Source organism: Ixodes scapularis, unplaced genomic scaffold (genome assembly GCF_016920785.2).
Source record: "Ixodes scapularis isolate PalLabHiFi unplaced genomic scaffold, ASM1692078v2 PGA_scaffold9__187_contigs__length_104089568, whole genome shotgun sequence".
NCBI classification, from domain to species: domain Eukaryota; kingdom Metazoa; phylum Arthropoda; class Arachnida; order Ixodida; family Ixodidae; genus Ixodes; species Ixodes scapularis.
The window spans coordinates 86,719,179-86,737,897 of record NW_024609884.1 but is presented as its reverse complement, the minus strand read 5'-3'; the positions used below and the strand labels follow the sequence as shown (position 1 = coordinate 86,737,897).

Here is an 18,719-nt window from a genome sequence, read left to right as displayed (position 1 = left end):
TAGAAAACTTTAAAGTACTGGAACCAGAATGTCGAGAGTCAGTCGGAGGCGTATCCTTCTGGTAGGATGCCTCTTAGTCACTCGCTTTAATTAACATAAGGAATGGGCAGCCTCATTAAGGGGGGACATGGCCTCGGAATTCAAAATTTTCAGAAAAAAAACTTTTTTTCAAAAATGATATGTTTATGCTTATTAACTTCCAAAGAATGGTTTCAGAAACTTTCATTTATAAAAATGCAGGATTTATCTCAGAATAAAATATTTTCGGCATGTTGGCAGCCCTCAGAGTCAGCAGGGAGCAAGTTTTTTGCGTTTTTTATTTACCGCTGCTTCATACTCGTTTAACCTAGCCAGAACATCTCACCCTCATTGGAAGTGCCATTTACTCTAGATTTAGCCCGAAGGAGCTTTCCAAGTTTACAAGTATCAATGGCCAGGAGAACCCAATACATCCAAATAGAAAAAATTCTGAAAATCTGGTATGAGCAATCTTATTGGTTGAGACCTGAAACAAAGTTTACGATTGCTCCTTCCCGGTGACGTGATATTGTGTCATCTACAGTAACGCCTCTTTACAGTATTTTCCACTTCAGATCCTATTCCTGCTTTGCTGCTCTTTCTCAGTGTGATTTGCCTCTTAGTTCTTGCCAGTTTATCTGTCAGAGAATGCCTGCTACAAAAGTTAGCGTGCCTACAAACAACAGAAACTGGTAGCTATTGCCAGGGGAACAGGGAAGTCTCAAAGAGGAAGGTTCTAACAATGCGTCGGGTGAATTTTGCCTACCTCGGACTCACAGAAAAGAAAGAAGCCTAAAGTTAAAACTTCAAATGCATTTTTCTCAGTTTCATTTTTTGGCAGGAAATGTGGTATGAGGAAATGTATCATCGGACATTTTGAAAGTGTAAAGATTTCATTCAGTGGTGTCCTGGACTGAAATTTTCTGAGGAACAAGTTAACGTACTCATATTCTGAAAAAGCTAAATTCTTCATGACGAAAATTGAATATTTTAGAACGCAGAAATTTGTTAAAATCGTTTGCTCTTTTTGGGTGTGATTGTTTTTCTCTAGAATTGCATTTTTTACAATTAATTTTTACCTTAACTTGCACTATGGGTATTCTACTTCACATCAGACCAAACATTTTGTGGATTGCAATTATTATTTTTCTTTAATACATTTCCTAATAAAGTAACTTTTTTCTGGAGCTTATTAAGCATAGTATGTTGTAGAATTAGCCTATAAGACTGCAACTTTAGGTGTCATCAATCCTAATGGGGTTCAATTCACCCTGAAAGTTTGAATCAATTTGAGGCATTGGTTCAAAAGTTGACCCTCCCAGGCCATGTCCCCCCTTAAGACTATTCCTATTGCTGCGATATCTACCGATTTTATGAAATGATTCTTATTATAACTTGAAAAATAATTTTCGGGGGGGAATGCAAGTTGTTTCATAGGCCCAACTTTTAGGGATCGTGGCTTTTGCCTAGAGTTTTTAATGTCGGTTATTTACACAACTTATTTGTGGAATGACAATGGACTGCTAAGTTCTTGTGGCGATGCCGACTGACAAAGAATGTCGGACTGCATTTTTCCCCAATTATACACTTAAAAGAGAATATAAGTGTGGTGCAAATATTCTTTAATCTTGTAGAGGGACAATAGCGACTTCTGGGACACACAAAAGGGATTCTCAGGAAGAGGGGAGTTCCTTCTTCCCCTCTTCTCTCATCGTGGTCGGAGGCGAGACAAACGTCGTCACTATCTGCCAAGGTTCCTAGACAGTCATTACAAATGAGACGTTAGCGACACCCATCGGGTGCTCTTTGCTAATCGTTTAATTCATTTTAAAATTACTTTTCGCGACTTTTACAGAGGAGCTGTTAAAGGGACACTTCAATGAAATATGAAATATTCCCGTCGTGTTCAAAAATAGGTTGAATTTGATCCACAATATCCGTAAATGACAATCGCACATTTGTATTTTGAGCCTGGTGGCTGTATTTTCCGTTATGAACGGCTTATTCTGGCAAGCGCTCGGAGAACAGCCAGCGGAGGGCACGTGACATTCAACGCAATCGTGACGTATTTGGTCTCTGGACGAGCAAAGCTATGGCGAGGCTGACATCGAGAGGATGGCCTAGTCGTTCCCGCCATCGAAGCGGCTGCTTTTGAACGAATTTTGAGTGACTGGTTAATCTTCTATAATCTTGTAGAGGGACAATAGCGACTTCTGGGCCGCACAAAAAGGATTCTCAGGAAGAGGGGAGTTCCATCTTCCCCTCTTCTCTCGTCGTGGCCGGAGGCGAGACAGTTACCGTCACTACCTCTCAAAGTTCCTAGACGGGCATTACAAACGAGGCGTTAGCGACATCCACAAGGTGCTCTTTGCTAATCGTTTAATTCGTTCTAAAATTCATTTTCGTGACTTTTTTAACAATATATTGATGTGTTCGATTTGATACTGCTCCTTTGAACACATATAGACCAAAAAATAAGCGCCATAATTTCATTGTAGTGTCGCTTTAAAGGGATACTTCAACGAAATTTGAAATATATCCGTCGTGTTCAAAAATAGATTGAATATGATCCACAATATCCGTAAATGACAATCGCACATTTGTATTTTGAGCCTGGTGGCTGTATTTTTTGTTATAAACGGCCCACTCTGGCAAGCGCTCGGAGAAGGCCCAGCTTAGAGCACATGACATCCGACGCAATCGTGACGCAGGTCGTCTCGGGACGAGCAAAGCTACGGCGAGGCTGGCGTCGAGAGGATGGCCTAGTCGTTCCAGCCACCGAAGCGGCTGCTTTTGTACGAATTTTAAGTGGCGGGTTAATCTTTTATAATCTTGTAGGGGGACAGTAGCTACTTCTGCACCCAACATGACTCAGGCCGTCGCTGCCCTCGCCGTCGGCGAGGGCCGGAGCAATGCCTCCGTTGGCCTGAGTCATTTCATTTCATTTATTTGGCTCAGGAGAGTCGGGAATACAGCAGAAAGGCAGAAGGCCCATACCAGTTGGTGTGCAAACACCCAAACTAGAGGGGGGGGGGGGGGGGGGGGGGAAGCAAAAGCAACAAAATGAACAAAATACTTTTATTGAATATTGTCAAAATCCAATATTGTCATATTTAGGGGTGTCGCGAACCGGCCGAGGTTCGAGTTCGACCAGGTTGGACTTTTTCGACCTTTTTGTGGAAATTTCGACGAACCTTGTATTCAGGTTCGACTCGTGTGCGCATGCGCGACAGGCTGGCCAGTTGGCTTCGGATTGGATGGTAATGGCTAAGGGATGAATTAAGGGCACCGCTGATTGGTTATTTCAGTTAATACAGTACAAAAAAAATTAACTTAGTAACGTCTTCAGGGATTAGAATTGGTTTAATTTAATTGCAACTGTTAATAAAATAAAATAACCCTTTGCATACAAATAAATTCTCCAAACCTAGACATGCGTGTATCAAGGTCTGGCCACACTGTCCGCAAAGTCGAACCCGGTCGAACCAGTCGAGTTTGGTGAAAAGGTCGAAGGTTTGTCGAACCGGTTCGACCCAGTCGAACCCCGAAAGTTCGACCTAAAAATCCGCTTCGACAAAAGTTCGCGACACCCCTAGTCATATTGGATTTTGAGCGGCTTCATCTTCACAAATGGCTAGGAAGCCGCTGAACCTTGCTCAACGGCGTCAAAATTTATAATTGAAACATTAGGGCTTCATTTTATCAGCATAGGTTTTGCTCTATATTTTAGTTTTTCAATATATCGATAGAGCAATGAGCGCTTCCGGCCACGGAAGCGCTGCTGAGTGCCCAGGTTAGGCGCTGTGACGTCATTCTGAGAAAATCGTGGGGCCACGATTGAGGACGCGGTAGGCGCACCTAGAGCACTATATAGCTCCTTCTCCCTCTATACTGGAAAAGTAGCGACAACCTTTGATCACGCCGCCGAGCTCAGCGGTAGGCCGGTGTGTGGCACGTGACCTTCTCCTAGCGCTCCGCCCCTTTGGCAGCCATGAAGGATCCAGCCAGCAAATTCTCCCGTGTCTCGTGTGTCCCGTCGCCAGCTGCGCCGCAAGCTACGCCGGACTCGCGTTGCGTCGGACAGATCCGGACTTGCTTAGACGTTCGGGCCACTTTTGCTGTTGTCGTTGGTTGTGTAGCTTTTCGTTTCTTTTTGTAGCTGGACGTCCGTTTCGCATTTCGCCACGGATTACGTTGTCGGACGGCCGGGGAAGGACGGGAGGCACTCACTTGATCGAATGACGTTTTAGCGAACGTCCACGTTTTACCGAATGACACTTTAGCGAATAGTCGGACGCCGCCAAGCGGCGTTTTCGGGTAAGCCAAATGGGTTCACATTTTTGTAATGAGTTGCCGTATATATTAGTGTTGTATACATAAATTTCCGATGAGGGTTTTTTGTAATAATACTTCTGTGTACTGTCTTTGTTGTTAAAACTGGCTAGTGTGAGACCTTCTTTATAATTTTATGTTTTGCCTGTTAGATTTGTGTAGTGACTCCTTCTAATAATTTTTCATATATTGTCTTTGTTGTAAAAAGTATATCTGAGCATGTGTATAAGTGCTTCCATTCACTGCTGTCTTGGCTATGGTAGTCTGTGGTAATTTGAAAATAAATATATGCCACATATTTTAATCTCGAGTCAGTTGCCTTTTCTCTGCAATTTTTTTCCCCATTCTGGTAATGACCAAAACCAAAGTTGGATATTTTTACTTTTAGTAAATATAAAGGAGGCAAAACTTGTAAACTGTGATGCTATGTAATACATCATATGAATAATCTGCCACGATCTTTTTTTTTTACGTAGCTTGTGCAGATTATGTTTATTTCTGGCAAATAACTGTAAAATTCATTAAACTTAAAAAAGTGCTTGAAGTTACGGTACAATCGAAGGAACACTAGTTTCCAACGGTATTGCAGTAGTATGGCCAGCCGACACCGCCGATTCGTAAGTACAGAAGGGCTTTACAGATCGGAATACAGTAGCACTGCATCAATGTCAACCGTACCCCCCTCCCCCCCCTCCCCCCAACCCCCCTCAAAAAAAAAAAAAAGGGAAACGAATATGAAGAGCGACGAGTGACAAACTAGCCCTGCTATACATGCAGTCACCCGAATTTCGTAAGGCCCCGGTCGAAACCAGATCGACAGTAATGATCGCAATAGTCCGGCGTCCTTGGTAGCTCATGCATGTTTATCTACGGTATGATTGCTATAGCGTTTCAAGCTCTTTTTAGCGCGGAGGCAGCAGCAATCGCAATTCGCGCTTGTAGTCGTTAAGCTCGTGGAAGACTGCAAGATCTAGAAATTTTCGCGATTACGTGGGGCCGAATATTATGAAGGCATTCTTACGTATTTAATCACTGACAATGACGGTGCTTACAACAATCGTGAGAACCATATCGTTGCATTGTTACTCATGGAAATAAAGCTGTGTTCTATTTTCTATGTACTCAGTTCTGTGAGCTTTATCCGAAGGTTGAAAACGTTGCCGTCACGTTTAACTCATTCTTTCTTGGTGTTTAACACTTGCTTGGCACTATGCAATGTAAGAATGCATCAGAAACCTGCACTTTCAAATACGCAACGCGAAAGATTGTGCGCTCTGAATGCGCAGAGAGGACACGGCCGTCGTCTGCTAGTTCTCCTTCTTGGTACCCCCTAGGCGGCGCGCGCGGCGCCAAAAGGAGAGAAAGAGAGAAACGTAAAGGGTGAGGAGGAGAGATGGCGCTACCTTTCCAGTATAGAGGGACCTTAGAGTAGCGCAATCTAGAACGCCGTCTCTCGGCGACTAGCGGCGAACGCCCGGAGGTTCCAACTGCGGTCAGAAATGCATGGAGAACGTGAGAAAATCGTTCTTTCTTCAGTTTTGTGGGGATGTGCGGAATGGAAATCATTTTTGACATAATAATGAAACATTTTAGAATAATATGCGATAAGTTTTGTGCCATACAAGGACGTAACTTTTTTTTAAAAATTGCTTGAGCGGCATCATGCAGCAGACGACACGGCGACGTCACACCATTCACGTGACCCGCTCCGGCCAACTCGAAAAGCCCATCTCCGCTGCGAGCAAAAATCGTCTGCTTCAAACGCCATTGCCTTGGAAATTGCCTTCTCAAAATTTGCACACGCATCCGATATTATTAAAACTTTGATAAAGTGTTTAGCGCTTTACTAACTTCACGACAGACTAGTTTTGAAAAGTGTGAACTCGCCGTTCATTTTTTAATCAGCCGTGTTATGTCGATCTCCATGTATTCTCCCATAGGGCGGGCCGCCTCCTGGAACCCTGAGTACCACGTGACTCGCGCCGAGCCGCTCTGTCGGCCATGTTGTCGGCAAAACACGGGGTTCAAAGGATTGCGCTACTCTGCTCCGTAGGAGCTATATAGTGCTCTAGGCGCACCCACAGTGGGCGCACCAGTCGGACTATTTCCGCTATTTCCGTCACTTCTACGCATCGACTACGAGTGGAGCGAAGCTGGCGAAGCGCCAAGCGGACAAGCAGAGCGCCGCCAGCGTCAGCGTCAGGTGAACACACGTGTCAAGTCGCCGTATGTCCGTCGTGTGAGAACTGCAGCGTTCATCATTTCCGACATCACCGTGCTGTATTTGACAATGACAGAAAACCTCGACAGACCGAACGGCAGTGAGCTGGATCTTGAAGCCAAGGTAAACTTGGTTTCTAGGAACCTGCAAGAAGTGCTTGGTGATGCCCGAATGAATGAGATCATGAAGGAGCGAGACCTCAAGATCTACTGGGGGACGGCCACCACCGGAAAACCACATGTCGCCTACTTCGTCCCCATGTCCAAGATCGCAGATTTTCTGAAGGCTGGATGCGAGGTAACGATTTTGTTTGCTGACTTGCACGCGTACTTGGATAACATGAAGGCGCCTTGGGACCTGCTGGAGTTGCGAGTACAATACTACGAGCACGTCATCAAAGCCATGCTCACGTCCATCGGCGTGCCGTTGGAGAAACTCCGCTTCGTAAAAGGATCCAGCTATCAGCTGGGCCGTGAGTTCTCTCTAGACGTGTACCGACTCGTATCGATGGTCACCGAGCACGACGCCAAGAAGGCCGGTGCCGAGGTGGTCAAGCAAGTCGATCACCCGCTCCTCAGCAGCATGCTCTACCCGTGCCTCCAAGCCTTGGACGAAGAATACCTTCACGTAGACGCCCAGTTCGGCGGCGTCGACCAGCGGAAGATCTTCACGTTCTCCGAAAAGTACCTGCCGCAGCTGGGCTATGAGAAGCGCATCCACCTGATGAACCCTATGGTTCCTGGGCTGTCTGGCGGCAAGATGAGCTCGTCCGAGGAAGACTCCAAGATCGACCTGCTCGACACGGCCGCGGCGGTGAAGAAGAAGCTCAAGAAGGCCTTCTGCGAGCCGGGCAACCTCGAAGACAACGGGGTGCTTGCCTTCGTCAAGCACGTGCTGGTGCCCTTGACTGGCACCCTGGTCATCGAGAGGGACGAAGCCCACGGCGGCAACACGGTCTACGAAACGTACGACCAGCTCGAGGAGGACTTCCGAAACCTCAAGTTGCATCCGGGAGACCTCAAGGCCATGGTGGAGGTGCAGCTGAACCGGTTGCTTGACCCGATCCGCGAGGTGTTCCAAGACCCGGCGCTGCAGAAGCTGGCCGCCGCGGCCTACCCGCCCGCGGGCAAAGTGGCCGTCGTCGAAGAGCTCTCTCCACGGCGGCTCGACCTGAGGGTTGGCCGCGTTGTTCAGGTGGACGATCACCCGGACGCGGACGCGCTCTACGTCTCCCGCATCGACTTGGCCGAGCCCGTGGGACTGCGCACCGTGGTGAGCGGTCTGCGCCAGCGGCTGCCCCGAGAAGCGCTACTCAACCAGATGGTAGTCTTGCTCTGCAACCTCAAGCCCGCAAAGATGCGGGGTGTCGAGTCGCAGGCGATGGTACTCTGCGCGTCTCGGGACGACCAGGTTGAACTGCTCAAGCCTCCCAGGTAAGAGTCCCAAGTAATTACGGCACAATTCTAAAATATGCAAGACATGACAGAAATGATGCAGGGGTTAGCAAACTTGGCGCAGTGTCTGCTCACTTGAAGGGCTGTGACCTCTGAGAGTACCTCAAAATAGCAGAAAAGATGGCGATTGAAAATAGTTCCATAGAGAAAGTCTTGCCCAAAATATGAAGTACTGGGTGTCCCCCGAACAAAAAATTACATCCTTGTTTTCACCGCAAAAATAAACCATACATCGCCGAATGGTCAGTCTTTGCCTAAACTTGATGCTGGCGGTCCCGACCAGATGCCAAAGTTTTGGAACTAAGTGTTTCCTTATTCAAAACTCACAAGCGATTTTTGGAAATCTTCAATGGGAGAGTGGTGGCCGGCGGAGCCCACGAATATGTGGGGACGAATGGCGTCATCTACTGGGAACGGGCGCCATTTTTCCATTGAAAGTTTCAGAAAAGAACTTATAACTTTTAAATAATGGTTAGTTCTGAAACTTTGGGATCTGTTCTGAACCACTAGCACTACGTTTGGGTGGAGAGCGTTCAGCGATGCGTAGGTTGTTTTTGCAGCAAAAAAAACGCTGCACATTTTTGGGGGACGACACACTGTACATCTAACACCACATATAGGTTAACTGTATTAATAAACAAGTCTTCACCAAAGAAGTTGTAAACATACAAAAATGTTTGAACAGCAGAAGAGGCTTTATTACACATGTTTCGGGAAGAGACTTCCCTACTTCAAGTGCAACCACATATGGGCTAAATTTAGTGATATTCTATGTTAGATGAGGAGGTGCATTAGTCCCGGAATTGTGTCTGTGAGGGGTCTGCCTTCCAGGTAAGCTTTTTTATCTCATGGCCTTCGATCCTTCCAAGCACCCCAAGTTGGTAGTTCACCTGCAGCTCTTGTTAACTTTTTTTTTGTGTGGTCATTTGGCCCATTTTACAGCGGAGCTGTTAAGGGCTAGTTTCCCCAGGATTGTGTCCACCAGCAAAGAAATGATGATACCAAACTCTGGACAGCTACCGCCATCTATGAGCGACAGCGACAACCAGACAACTGGTTGCCACCGTCGCTCATAAATGGCAGCAACCTTTCTTCGGAGGAAGAAGAGCAAGAGTGGAACGAGCGGCGATGTGCGCAGCAGCACGAACGGTTCCATAACCGCCGCGAAGCCACTATCGCCTAAAGTTCCACTGTGTCGAGCTCTTTAGATTCCCTTGCCAAAAAAGAGCAGATTGCTCGCCTGAAAAGCCACCGCCGAGAACAGAAGCTACAACTCTGCTGCTCTTCCTACTTCACCAGAGTGGAAAGGCTGGAAGTTTTTGTTTGTTTGTTTTACAGCATTTCAAACTAGCCAATGTACTGCCGGTGCCCCGACAGACTGACACGGGCGGTGGGTTACTACGCTTTTTGGGCACCCCACTCTGGCCACCAAAAGACTCTCCTCAGTTGTGGCCTGCGACGGGACCACAGTCAACGTGGGTCCGAGTCTCAGCCTGCCCAGAGTGGCATCCAGAGCAGTTTAGTTTGGCAAGGTTGCTGAGGACCAGTCAAGCTGTTTGGACAGCTTTTTTTTTTCCCCAGCCCCCACCATGTGTATAGTGAATAAATTACTATTATTATTATTAATGTGATTAAATTAAGAGGACAGAGTTGATGGCAATAGGTTTCAGATGAGGCACATAGAATATGAGGAACTGAAGACACTTGTCAAAGCAACCCCTCATTGCTGTGAACCAAAGCAGCAGGTACACATTACACATATATAGGGTTCTGTATTTGCGGGTAAAACCCAATATTTCCCAATATTTACACTCCAAACATGCTTCTTGAAAATCTGGTTAAACCTTATTTTTCCCCCAATTCGGAAATTGAATTCTACCATTTTCCAAATTATTCAGAATTCAACAAAACCTTTCCCCCTCCACTGCTATACTTGCTGGCAGCCTCGTGGCGAACAGTCTTTTGTGTCGATTGCTTGCCACAACCTTCGACAATAGGATAATCCTTGAAAATCTACAGTCGCAGCGGGAGCGACTGGGGTTTCCCAAGAGAGAACCCAACGGGAAACCAGGTGGTCCCCCAGAGACGTCACTCGAAAGACAGCACGAGAGTTGAGGGGCACCTTGACCTAAAACTTGTTTAATTTTTGTTTTTAATAAAATTTAGTGCACTCAGGAAAACATGGTTTTCTGTTCCTCGTTTTATAGGTAACACAAATTAATTTCCGCAGTTAATTGGCCAAAGTCCGAAAATTGTTGCACTGCCCCTTTAATGTGGAAGCAGGTTACACGAGGTTGGGCGCAGCCACAGCTAGAACCAGCAAGTCCAGAGGAGAGTGTCTTCCGCCATTTATGGCATCTTTGTGGATAGGGCTATTTCCTCCCCGCGGGATGGCAACAGCCCTCGCCAGGCATAGTGTTGTGCCGGTTCGTACGAAAGGATTTTTTTTGCTCTTCTGCAAACATTTGGAAAGAGAGCAAAGGCCCGTTAACACACTTGCAACTGCTTAGCACTGTGTGCCTTAATATCTCTTGCAACTAGAAAAACACACTGGCACGCTGGCGCTGTCCAACCCTGGAAATACATTTCAGTAGAGCAAAAGTTTTGTGGTACTTGCAAGATCAAATGTACTATGAGAAATGGTTGTCCATAACATTGACAGACTCTTTTCTAGCAAAAAAGAATGATGAGGAAAAAAAATGTATGGGGGTGCCAAGTGTATGGCTGCCCTGATAGATGGTGCCAGTGTGTCCGTTTAAATATTCTTAGCTTAAATGGTAAAACAAAATGGCTAGGTGGCGTAAGCTACCGCCCGATCCAAAGGGCTCAGCCGGATTCATTCATTCATCCATCCATCCAAGAAGTTTCAAGGCACACAGTCCTAAGCAGTTGCGAGTGTGTGAGGCAGCTTTACGGATTTGGACCCTGTTAAAAGATTTTGCTTAAGTTGGCCCCTCACAGGGGTCAGCCACACAGTGGAAGCGAGGGGTGCATGATTTGTCCTTTGTTTGCTCTCCCCGGTGCGCAGCGGCAGCAAGGCCGGAGACCGTGTCTTTGTGGAAGGGTACGAGGGTGGCGATCCGGATGCCCAGCTGAATCCCAAGAAGAAGGTGTGGGAGAAGCTCCAGGTGGACCTGAAGACGTCTGCCTCCCTGGTGGCAGAGTGGAGAGGCTGTCCCTTTGTCGTCGGCGGACAGCCGGTCACCTGTCCTTCGCTCAAGGGAGCCCCGATCAAATAGAAGCCTCCAAGGCCGACCAGTGCCTGCTCTCGCTGCAGACGAGCCAAGGAGGGGCTGCGCCACTTTGATACTGGACGAATATGTTTATATACTCCACTTATTTATCTCGACGTGCGTGGTACTATCCCGACTGGTGCACAATTTTGCTACGGTTTATTCCAAGTGATATTTATAGAAACTGGGAGTGGGCCAGACCTCTGAACTGAACGTTTCGCAGCTGGAGCCTGCTTGCTGAATTTTGTCCCCAAAATGTGGCGAGGTTTGGTAAAAAGAAATATATATATATGTATAGAGATCGGAAAATTCGGCGTAATATGGCCTTTGTAAGGATTAAAGGTGCTTATATATGTAGCATATGTTGCCCATTGTGGTTCCTGGTATTGTGTTTATATTGAATTCGCCCATTGGCCAGTTCGCCGGAGCTACAGAGTTGGGCCATGATCAGATGTTTTTATGTTTTTTTTTTTTAATTAATGGCCCGATAAGTCATGCTGCAATTGTAGCTTTAAAGAGAAGCTGAAGAGGTTCCTGAAAAAAAATGAGTTGGAGCTGAATTCTTTGTCCTGTGAATTTGAATATCTCCAGCATTTGACCTGAACGTATCACTAGACGTGAGAAAAACTGAAAAACCAGCCGCTAAGTGCAACGTCATTCCTGGAGGTTTCAACTGCCTTGCGAGTGCCGATTGTGAAGGAACACATGCACCGCTTTTGACTGCTCGGGTGCGGGAAGGCTGAGATTTTCGCATAATACATCACGATTCCCTCCTCCCACCGAACGCACCAGGAAGGAGGCGCTTCAGCGCTATTTTGAAGGTGCTGTTATGGCTATTGGCACATCAATTTGAAATATAATTTTGATATTCGTGATCCTGGAGGCCAAATGAAAACGATTTAAGCGTTTTTTCTTGAATACAGAACCGCTTCAATTTCTCTTTATTGGCAGTCATTATCGGACTAAAGCGGGCAAAACAGTTTGTAAAAAGGAAAAGGGTTTTGATATATTCATCGGTCAGTTTACGCGGTTTCGTCACTCGCTTCTAACACTGGATGCAGACAAAACGCCGGAAGTCCTGCCCACAATGACGGACAGATGAGAAACAAGGCGCTTCAATTACATTTTCACTTTCTCGCCACTACCTCTTTCGAATGTGCCGATGGCACAGTGTAGAGATAGTGGCGAGGTGCTGGGAACGAGTATGTCGCCCTTCTACGCATAATTCCGGAAAGGGCTTGCGGCGCTTTTTTGCATCAAGCTTCAGAATTGGTTGACAAAAATGTGAAAATTGATCAGTGAATATCTTTAAGCCCGTTGCATTTTTGCAAAATATTTAAATTCAGTCTTCCTCTAATTGCAATCACAGTCAATACTACAATTGCAATGTGACCCATGAAATGATTACTTTGCAAGTTAATTAACAAATTTTAGTTCATCAGTCTACTGATCATGTTCATTATCCTCTCATCTAATATCCGCCAAGCCTGATACACATGCAGCGAAGACTGTATCCATGTACCGGCCACTCTCTTTTCTAAAAGAAAATCTTAAAATTAAAATCAAATGCTAGGTTTATGTAATATGTTGAAGACATCTCATAAATCAGTAAAAGCAGGAAGGATGCACTGAAACAGTTGCTTACAATAGGCTCAATTGATTTACCTGCACCAGCTTGCACATGTGCACAAAAGTGCAGGCTCTGTTTTCAGATAGGCTGCACTCGTAAATTGAATATGACAGTGTACAGAAGGTGCAAGTAAATTGAATAAACCCACTGGCTACCAAGTAGTCCATTGTTTGAAATGGAGCACTCAATAAGCGTGCCGGATATGAAAAAGAAAATAATGTTCCATTTACCCGATGTAGGTCTCTGCTGGCAGGAAATTTCAACACCCACCAACATACAATAGGAGCTTATTGCTGTAGCTGAAAATACCAAAAAATCATTTGAAAATGTTGCCATCAGTTGTTGAGTAGCATGAGGCACGTTTAGACTGGCCATGGGGTTGAAGGAAACTGGCAAGCAAGCAACATGCTTGTTGCACTGCCCACTGTTGCGGCATAGAAGGATACTTTCACAGTCGAGCAAGACGTTTCATTGACACACATTGACAGAATAAACTAATTAAATCTGAATACTCGCGAGTCATTCTAATCAAATCTGGTTGTGCTATTTGAATTACTTGTGGGGAAGAGGGCACACGTGATTAAAGCCCAGCCATATTTTTTAAAAAACGCTCAATTTGGACCCGTTTTGGTTTCCTATGCGGAGAAGAAGTCGTCTGCTTTTTGCGCAGGAGTTGTGGTGACATCAGAATGACGCCGAGCTCCAATTGGCTTTGATTGAAAGAATAGTGGATAGACATCAATGCCTTGAGGTCTACCCACTATTTCTTTAAATCAGCCAATAAGAGCTCGGCACTCCGACACCATCGCAACCCTTGGGCAAGAAGCAGACGAAGTTGCGCTCTGCATTGGGGAGCATCTTTGTGCCAGCGGTCCTGCCCCCACGTGGCCAAGACACGAAGCAACCGCCTCTCCTCCCTCCTAGGATGGAAGAAAGTATGGTATACGTGCATTGCGTGCCTCGGACACAGTGGGGCAGGACCGCTGGTGCAAAGATGCGCTCCGATAGGAAACCGAAACCAAGAAATGAGTTCAAATTTACTAGTGTTTTTTGGAACGCTGTAAAATGCAGCATGTGCCTTATATCTTTCTCAAATGAATACGCCTCACAAGTGGGCTCATTTTCGTCTTCTGCGCATGAGAAAGGAAGTAGCGGTGACGTCAGAACGCCGAGCGATGGCTGTTTTACCTTTCCTGCGTCTGTCGGAGATTCACCGCTTTTTCACCGGCGAGAGTCACCGTTGCCTCGGGAAACAAGGAGATAACAAGGGGAAGAAATTGACCTCTTAATCTAAAATTGAGGTCAGCGATCAAAGTATAGTACGGGAAGGGTTTACAAGGGTTGTGCGGGCATATTCCTTTCAGCACGCCAGCCGGTCGTGGGCAGACGGTCGCCAAGTCGCGGAGTGCCTGCTAGGCCTAACTGCCGTGCTCACATTGTCGCGTTCGGTGGAATCGTGGCCGTTGGAGCTTTTCCCGGGTGTTTGTGGATCCAGCGTTCTTGTTCGTCGTGGCCTATTTCAAGTGCGTTTTACTTTTTTCTTGCTGCTTGAAGTCGGGACGCGTGAGAAGCGCACATAGAAAAATAAACGTCTGTGGGTCGTTGCGACCACGACGCTGTCGGCCATGCTGATTTGATCGTAAGAAGTGCGTAAGACAGCTTCGGAGCTGTCGTAGGATTTCGTCATAACCTGCCAAAACTTACGAAAATTTTGTTTCGTGAATACGAATTTGTTCTTAAGTTTTGTCTCACGCACATTTTTGGCATAAGATTGTTTCATGAATCTGGCCTCTGCACTTCCAAAAGTCGCAGGAAAGGTAAGACAGACGCAGACGACGTTGTGAGATGACGACGTTGCAAAGGAGCAGACGACGCTCAGATAGGGGGTCGCGATCAGCCAATCAGGGCTCGGCATTCTGACGTCGCCACTACCCCCTGCACAAGAAGCAGACGAACTTGCCCTCCGCATTGGTTTAGTGGTTTTTGACAATGCTTAGCAGATGTCTAATTGAAACCATATGTTCATCTTCACCAATTAAAAAGTTGATTAGTAAATTTTAGTTCATCATTCAGCTAATTAGCATGTTTTGTTTTGCAATGTTTGACGTCCGCCATGGCTATCAGCTTGTTCTTGTAGTCTTTTTTTTTTTTTTCAACCACCCCATTTTTTATGGATTTTTAAGTCTTCACTGAAACTCCCAGCACAATAAAAGGAATTAAAAATTTATGCACTGTGATACCACATGTCAGTGACTTAATCTTGTGAAGGAGAGAAGGTTGCCACTACCAGCTCATTTCGTGATCCTCCTTTGGTGGCGGTACAACATCAATGCACTGCAGCAAGGATAAATACAAGTTATGTACAGTGGGGATTTGGAGCTATTCTTTCAGATTAGTGGCAAGCTCTCTATTGGTTGCTGGTGGGGAAAAACGATTCCTCACTCATTCCTCTAGGAGACCCCAGGTTGGCTCAGTAATGTTAAGATTAGGTGACTGCACAGGCCATGTACTTCGCTTCCATATTCGTCAAACCATTGTCACCCTTCTTGCCGTGTGTGCATTATCATGCTCCTATGCTTTCTTGGTGCAAGGTTAGAATTACTGGGTGAACCTTGTCCTCCAAAATGACCCAAGTCCTTGGCAGTGATGTGCTCATCGACAACAATCAGTGGCCCTAGAAAATCCCAGGATATTGTGACCCAAACCATCATTGATACACTTTGACTTTGGACACGATACAGTCCGGTTCGTAAGCTTGTGAAGGGCTTCTCCACCCTCGGATTTGGGGATGACAGTGAAGGTGAACTCGTTGGGTTATATTACACATTTAACATCATCCAAAGTCCTACAAGATATGTACTACTGGCACTACCAAACCTGATGCTTGGCATTGGCACTGGCTACCAAAGATTTGGCAATAGCAGCCTGGCCATGAATATTCACCCTGTGAAGCTTGCAACAAACAGTTTTGTTAGAAACAGGCAAGTGGACGTGCGTATTGAATACTGCAGTGACTTGGGCAGCTGTGGCTTTGTTTCCTGGATACAATCTCGTATTCGGACTCCCCTCCCAAACAGCTTCCCCTCGTCACGGCAGTTGCTCCTATTCGGTGTGCTTCAGCCCTCCTTGCGATATGTCAACATGATTCTCGCTACACTGCAGACTTGCCGTTTTGGTCACGGATGCAGCAGCAAGATACACACCGCCAATCTGTCCTCTTTTCAACTGCGATGTCTTCCATTAGGTTCTACCATTTCACGTGCAGCCATGCTTGTGCTCGTCTAATTCCAGGCAACACTTTGTCTTTCCTATCAAATGCATGATGTAAAAAGTTGGCAAAAAGTTGGCAACCAGCTAGCTCATACATTCGCCTTGTTCCGCCAGAAGAGCCGGTGTTTCAGTTTCGCAGTCCAACCCCTGTATGTGTATTGAATGTGGAACAATAATAGTTTTAATATTTTTTTCCGGCAGTGAATGCATTGCCCCGTCCTTGATACCTTTACAAGACCTGCCACCAGTACCCAGAGAAAGGCCCAAGTTCTGTGCATTCCCAGCCAGAAGCACGTCCTCGCATTGATTCACTGAGAAGACCAAGTTTACAGGCAAGGTTGTTGTGATTAGGCTTTGAAGGGGCAAAGTACCTACTAAGCACATGCTACCACAACGAAGTTCATCTTGCAAGGTTGCAGTTCTGCATTTTAGCAGATCCCCTTCCAGGGTTCATATTCGGTGAGTGTAAATATCTTAATCCAACAAAGTCAAACTCCAACACGAGCCAGCTAATACTTATCGGTTGAATCAGGTTAGGGCGAACGTGCACAAATAATAGACTCGGTCCGGGTGCAGTTGGGCCTTAAAATTTCGACCCGATCTGGATTCTACCGGGAGGTCCCTTGCCCAAGGAATCTTTGGGGCATTGCTCACAACCCCATTTGCTAGGTGACATGAAGCCCCACCATTTCCTTTATCAGGGTGCTGGAAACGTTTATTGCAGCTGGCCTTGCCTGAAAAATAACTGCAATTGTTCCTTTTCCTAGGAAGTTTTAATTAAAATCCTTTTGGGGGTTTAGGTGCCAAACCAACAAAGGACACCTGGCATGCCCCAGCAAAGGCCAAGGCAGATGACCGGGGGGATCTTTGCAGATGTAACCGAAACCTCTACCTTCTTTGCAATACGCCTCTGTCAAATCGTGGGCACTTCAGCTGGGAACCTAATCTGCCAATGGGTGTCCATAGGTCAGCACTTTGCCTTGGAGCAAACGAGACGCCTTATTAAAGCAATAGTTTTACAGGCGACACTTTACCGAGATTTTGACGTTGCCGCAAGCGCGAAATATTTTTTTTTTCTTTCTGCTCTTGGCACGAAAAGAGGGAGGTCTGATTTTCCCGTCAGCCGCGCAGCGCCAAGAGAACAGTGGCCCCGGCGTCTTGCCAGGAATGAAGCAACGAAAGGAGAGTCTTCCTGTAGTCTGCTTGAAAAACTTGTTTTCAAACATTACTTGCATTATACGAAATCCCTCTTTGGCAGTATCCAGTTGCTACGCGTAATGTTGGATGGTTTTAGAAACATCTACCGCGCTTACCCACTTACTTCACGGAGCACTGGTGGCGGCTGTCAGTGGCATCCACGAGGCTAACCACAGAGGCTATGAGAATTACCTAATCACGTAGCACCTCCATCCTTAGGTACGTGAGGGCACCATTTCACCCGCATTGCACAACCCTGCTACAGCTATCGCTTTCGTCCCTTCGCGCATTGTGGGCAGAAAATATGACTATTTTTTGTAGAAACCATATTGCTAGATATTAATTCGTTACCCTCAACTGTCTGCATGATCTTATTATCCTAAAATGCCCTTATAGTCTACACTAGTAGCCCGGGATTTTATCTACGTTCATTTTCCAAAGCAGATGATGCAACAGTGCCCTCCCAGCAGGGTGGTCGCCCGGATCCTTTGAAATGACCAGGCTCAAATTGACCCCCAAATATTGCTAAGAAGAACTCGCATCCCCAATTGGTTGCACTGGGGCAGCTTGGTGGGAGCCCGCAAGGACTTCCAGTTGACCAAAAAGCTTGAGCAAATGGAAGGGCACATTTAACGTGCCGGTTGTCATATGGCAATTTTTCATGCTTTCCTCCAAACCGTGGCATCTGTGTATTTATTTAAATATGTTAAACTGCCGCTGCGCATAAGTCGTGGAGTACACGATGGAAGAAATTTTGTCTTTTAGTGATCGGCATCCAGTCGGTAGTTACGAAGCAGATTTTGTACAAATCTCAAAATCAGTAGGCCACTAACCAGAAGTGTCAGTAATCCAAGGCAGAGCTTCTGAGAAAGCTGAAATACTGTACATAACTTACACTTCGTGAACTGGAAACTGCGAAAAACTATGCATGGGGTCGATCTCCGAACAACCTCCAATTTCCCCTCCCCTCCCCTCCCCACCCCTCCCCCCGACTGTGGAATTCTGTCCCAGAAATGTGTGGCTTGCAAGTTGTGTGTTTCATATGCGCAAGTGCACCCTCCCCCCCCCCCCCCCCCCCCCCCCCCCGAGGGAGTACCGGGGAACAACTTTCGCGGATTTACTTTAGCTATCCAAGTTGAAATTCCCTGGCTTTGGTCCGATCTACCGATGCTTCCATTGAGCACACCGCAGTGCAAGATAGTCCTTTGTGGCAGACAAGGGACAAATGAATTAGCTCTCTTGGTAAGCGCTCTTCAGTCTTCTCAAGATGTGGCATAGGTGTTTCTTTTTAAATAAATTTGTGTTGCTCTCTTCTCAAAGGGCAGGAAACACCAATCAAGCTATAGATGCTGCTGCTTTGACGT

At 46.2% G+C, this 18,719-nt stretch overlaps 1 protein-coding gene across 1 annotated transcript; it reads left to right on the top strand.

Annotated features, from left to right (window-relative positions):
* Positions 1–5,907: 5,907 nt before the first annotated feature.
* LOC8024563 (tyrosine--tRNA ligase, cytoplasmic) lies at positions 5,908–11,615 on the top strand. Its single transcript, XM_002406213.5, has 2 exons — positions 5,908–8,004; positions 11,054–11,615. Exons 1-2 carry the CDS (start codon positions 6,641–6,643, stop codon positions 11,262–11,264), a joined length of 1,575 nt encoding a protein of 524 aa, XP_002406257.3. The 5' UTR covers positions 5,908–6,640; the 3' UTR covers positions 11,265–11,615.
* The last annotated feature ends 7,104 nt before the right edge of the window (positions 11,616–18,719 follow it).

Coding starts and splice junctions, on each gene's coding strand:
- LOC8024563 (XM_002406213.5), top strand. CDS start 6,641: ATGACAGAAAACCTCGACAGACCGAACGGCAGTGAGCTGGATCTTGAA. Junction 8,005..11,053: donor GAACTGCTCAAGCCTCCCAG/GTAAGAGTCCCA, acceptor CCCGGTGCGCAG/CGGCAGCAAGGCCGGAGACC.